Source organism: Canis lupus, chromosome 15, assembly GCF_048164855.1.
Source record: "Canis lupus baileyi chromosome 15, mCanLup2.hap1, whole genome shotgun sequence".
Classification (NCBI taxonomy): domain Eukaryota; kingdom Metazoa; phylum Chordata; class Mammalia; order Carnivora; family Canidae; genus Canis; species Canis lupus.
This window is the reverse complement of record NC_132852.1, coordinates 54,477,389-54,482,101: the sequence shown is the minus strand read 5'-3', so window position 1 is coordinate 54,482,101 and position 4,713 is coordinate 54,477,389. Positions and strand designations below refer to the sequence as shown.

Sequence of the window (4,713 nt, the reverse complement as noted above, 5' to 3'; positions counted from 1 at the left end):
TAGGAGAAAGAACACCAAACATAAAATCAGAATGTCTGGAATTAGAAACCCAGCTTCTCACTTAGTACTTTAGTTATCCTGGCAAAGATATTGAACTATTTAACCTTCCTGAAACTCTACTTTGTCAATAAAGTGGAAGTAGCATACGGTCTTCACAGGGTACCTGTGAGATTAAAGGATATTCATCCTACTATAGAGTAGTAAGTGGAGTTTACAATTTCAATTCTGTAAGATATGGGGCCACATTTTCTCAAGATCATGTAAATGGCTGGGCGTGGCCTGCACAGTAAGCATGCAGGAATTCCAGGCTACACAGTGGTCTGGTGCCCCCTGGTGGGAGCTGTTAGATAACGAGAGGCGGGTTCTGGGTCCCAAGCTGGTTTGAACTTCTGGGAAAATGGCAGTGATTATAAGATTTTTCCAGTTTATTGGGGCCCATTTCGTTGTCCAATTATCTGGGGACATTGGAGACATGGGGATGAGTCCCCAGCCTCCACACTTCCTGAAAGTAGGTTACCCCTTAACCAATATTTCCCCATCACCCCCAACCATGACCCTGAATAGCAACCATTCTACTCTCTGTTTCTATTAATTCAACTCTTTCTAGATTCCATATATAAGTGGTATCATGCAATATATTTCTTGCTGTGACTGGCTTCTTTCACTTAACATAATGTCCTCCAGGTTCAGCCATATTGTTGCAAATGGCAGGATCTCCTTTTTTGAGAATGAATAATACTCCGTTGTATGTATATGCCACAATTTCTTTTTTTTAATATTTTAGTTATTTATTCATGAGAGACACACACAGAGAGAGGCAGAGACATAAACATAAACAGAGAGAGAAGCAGGCTCCTTGTGAGGAGCCTGATGTGGGACTCAGTCCTTGGACCTGGATCATGCCAAAGGCAGACACTCAACCACTGAGCCACCCAGGCATCCCAATGCCACCATTTCTTCATCCATTCATCCACTGATAGACACGTAGGTTGTTTCCAAATCTCAGTTATTGGGAATAATGCTGCAATGAACATGGGAGCACAGATACCTCTTCAAGGTACCCACGTCATTCCCCTTGGCTATATATCCCAGAAGAATGATTGCTAGATGATGCAGTGGTCCTATAGTTAACATTTATTGATCCGATGTCATGTGGCAAGCACAATGCCAAGCTTGTAGTATGTGTCAATTCAGGTAATCCTTCCAGTTCTCTGAGCTGGATGTTATTCTGATCATCATCTCCATTTCATATGAGATAAATATAGAAAATTCAATCATTTGCCAAGGTCACACAGAGAGAAAGTAGCAGTCAGGCCTCAACCTTCAGGAGTCTGGTTCCAGAGGCTCTCTGGAACACAGAACACCCTTCCTCAAGATGCTTTACAGAACTACAAGCTCACTCACAGGAGCATACTTTCTAGAGCCAGACTGTGAAAAGCTAGCAAAAATGGCCAGTGAGGCAGGAAGCTGAGCAAGTAGAAGAGTAGAGGTAAAAAAAAAATTCCACCTCTTAGAGGAAATGTTACCATATGACAGATTGCAAACCAACCATTCAACTGCTCCTTTCCATTACTCCACAAAACAAGTGAGAGACCAAATGAAGCAGGAAAGACAACAATAAAAGAACTGGAAAAGCTAAAGCATTTGTAAGAGTGAAAAAGAAGCACCAGGTGAGGCAGAAATGTTATGAAACAACCTCTGGTCTCTAAATAATCAGCTCTCCAAATCTCCACTGAGTTAACTAGCCTGAATTTTTACAGAGCTTGCAGAAAGGACCAGAAAATCAGCTCATATTCCTTTAGAGATCAAGCAGAATTAAAGATGCCAGAAGGCCCAAATACCTCAAATATTTGGAAATATTTAAAAGGGGAGAGAGCTAGACTTCAGAAATTACAGCCAAGTACATTAGCATATGTTAATATAATGCCTTGGAATGTTAAAACTGTCCTAGATATAACCCATAGGGATGTTATAGACTAATAAACACTTCATTTGTGGGCATTTAATCCATTCAAAAAAATATTTCTTGGGTCCCTGCTATGTGTCTTCATGAAGCCTGTATTTTTAGTGAGGTGTAGGTTAGGCAATGAATAACTGCATGTGCAGGAATATACAAGAGGGTAACTATAATTACAAACATCCAAGATGTGGGTAAGAGATACCATCCACAGGATGATCAGGAAGGTCCCTCTGATACGGTGACCCTTGGGAAGAAATTGAAACACCTGTGTAGGTATGGGAAAAGCAATTTGGGCAATGGGAAGGGCAAGCACACCAGTCCTGAGGTGGCAGCATGTGTGGTGAGTTCACAGAACATGAAGGAGGCCCATATGGCTGGTGTGGAGGAAGGAGGAAGCAAGTATCATGGATGACATCTGAGAAGGGACAGAGGCCCTGATTAGGTAGGAAGGACTCATAGACCACTGTAAGGACTTGGCTTTTATGGTGAGGGAATTGAGAGGCCCCGAAAGGCTTGAACGGAGCAAGCCTTGACATGATCTTAGTTATATTTTAACAGGATTGCTATTATTGCTTTGTAGAAAATGGGATAAAGGAATGGGGGTAGAAAGCAGAGTGAAAAATTAAAAGGCTTCTGCAATAAGCCAGGCCAGACCACCCCCTGCCCTATCCCTTCATGGCAGGTGCTGACCTTGTTCATAGCAATGCTCCTCTTGCCAGCACAGTGCTTGGCATAATGATGATGTTTGAATGAAATTTTAGCAACAGCAGTCATAACTCATGGCTAATCCCGGGCGAGGAACCATCTATTTGTCCCCATTAAAAACAAAGTCTATGAGAAGAGTCATGCCTCAGAGGTGATAGAAGAAGGCATGCAAATGGAAAGAGGCACCATTTCAAACCTTAGTTCATCAAGAAGATATGCTTTGCCTGCTGCCAGTTCCCTTCAAACTCATAAGCAAATCCCACTCCCCCCTCCTCCCGTGCAGGTCCAGATGGGCATGCAAAACCAGACTTGGGAAACTGAGACCCTGTCTCATTTGCATCCCTGATGCTGTGAGGGACACTGCATGGACACACCTGAGTTTATTAAAAGCTTCTGCATCACCCAAGAGAAAGAACCATCATTCTTCTACTCTTACAGTGAGCCCTTGTGTGTATCCAAGAGATATTCGAAAGCAACAATATCCCTCTAAGTTTGCTTTCAGAAATTTTTATGCATTCACTCTGGGACAGATCAGGCAAGAGCCTGATGCCTTGTGAAGGAGAGTTCCTGGCTTATAATGCACACTGACCCTTCTTTGCTGGGTGGTATGTTGAGCCTTAGATAGCCAAGTAAGAAGAGACATCATGTTGGCTCTGACTCCTGTTATAACTGTGTCCTATGAAGTCAAGAGTGCATTTATGTTCCTTTCAGTACTGGAGCTCGCAGTGGGGATCCTGACCAATGCCTTCATTTTCTTGGTGAATTTTTGGGATGTGGTGAGGAGGCAGCCACTGAGCAACTGCGATCTTATCCTTCTGAGTCTCAGCCTCACTCGACTTTTCCTGCATGGGCTGCTGTTTCTGGATGCCATCCAGCTTACATACTTCCAGCGGATGAAAGACCCACTGAGCCTCAGCTACCAGACCATCATCATGCTCTGGATGATCACAAACCAAGCTGGGCTCTGGCTCACCACCTGTCTCAGTCTTTTCTACTGCTCCAAGATTGTCCGTTTCTCTCATACCCTCCTTCTCTGCTTGGCAAACTGGGTCTCCAGGAAGGCACCCCAGATGCTCCTGGGTGCCATGCTTTTCTCTTCTGCCTGCACTCTCCTCTGTTTGGGGGACTTCTTTAGTAGATCTGGCTTTGCATTCACAACTGTGCTACTCATGAATAATACAGAATTTAATTCACAAATTGTAAAACTCAATTTCTATTATTCCTCCATCTTCTGTACCCTGGGGTCAATCCCTCCTTTCATGTTTTTTCTGGTTTCTTCTGGGGTGCTGATTATCTCTCTGGGAAGGCACATGAGAACAATGAAGGCCAACACCAAAGACTCCGGTGACCCCAGCCTGGAGGCCCATATCAAAGCACTCATATCTCTCATCTCCTTTCTCTGCCTCTATGTGGTGTCATTCTGTGTTGCCCTTATCTCAGTGCCTTTAACCATGGTGTGGCACAACAAGATCGGGGTAATGATCTGTGTAGGGATCCTAGCAGCTTGTCCCTCTATACATGCAGCCATCCTGATCTCAGGCAATGCCAAGCTGAGGAGAGCTGTGGAGACCATTCTACTCTGGGTTCAGAGCAGCCTTAAGGTAAGGGCAGGCCACAGGGCAGATCTCAGGACTCCAGATCTATGTTGAGAGCAGACACAAAATGGGCTCTTCACGAATATGCCTCCAATTATTCATGAAGCCTTCAGAAACTTATTCCAATTTCTTCTGTGGACATAATTGAGAGTCTCTCTACTTATAGCAGAATAAAATAATTAAAGCTCTATCCATAGCCTAGGCAAGGATACCATGCATGGGTTCTCCAAGCTTTGAAAATGAATGAAATAGAGAGGTGAGATACTCAGTGTACATGCTTTGTATACTGCGGGTTTATTAGTGCTTGATATGAACCAAACCATGACCAATGACCTCTTATGAAATACTATCTAAACCCCAAGATAACATGGTTGGCTTTTCATATGACTGCTAAACCTATTTCTTAAAACAGGTGCTAGCTAAATATTTGAAAATATTCACTACTACAGCAAT

General features: G+C 43.4%; 1 protein-coding gene across 1 annotated transcript; it reads left to right on the top strand.

Moving 5' to 3' along the window:
- The first annotated feature begins 3,309 nt into the window (after positions 1 to 3,309).
- Positions 3,310 to 4,314, top strand: TAS2R38 (taste 2 receptor member 38). The gene has a single exon (XM_072775713.1). It carries the CDS (start codon positions 3,310 to 3,312, stop codon positions 4,312 to 4,314), a length of 1,005 nt encoding a protein of 334 aa, XP_072631814.1.
- Positions 4,315 to 4,713: the final 399 nt, after the last annotated feature.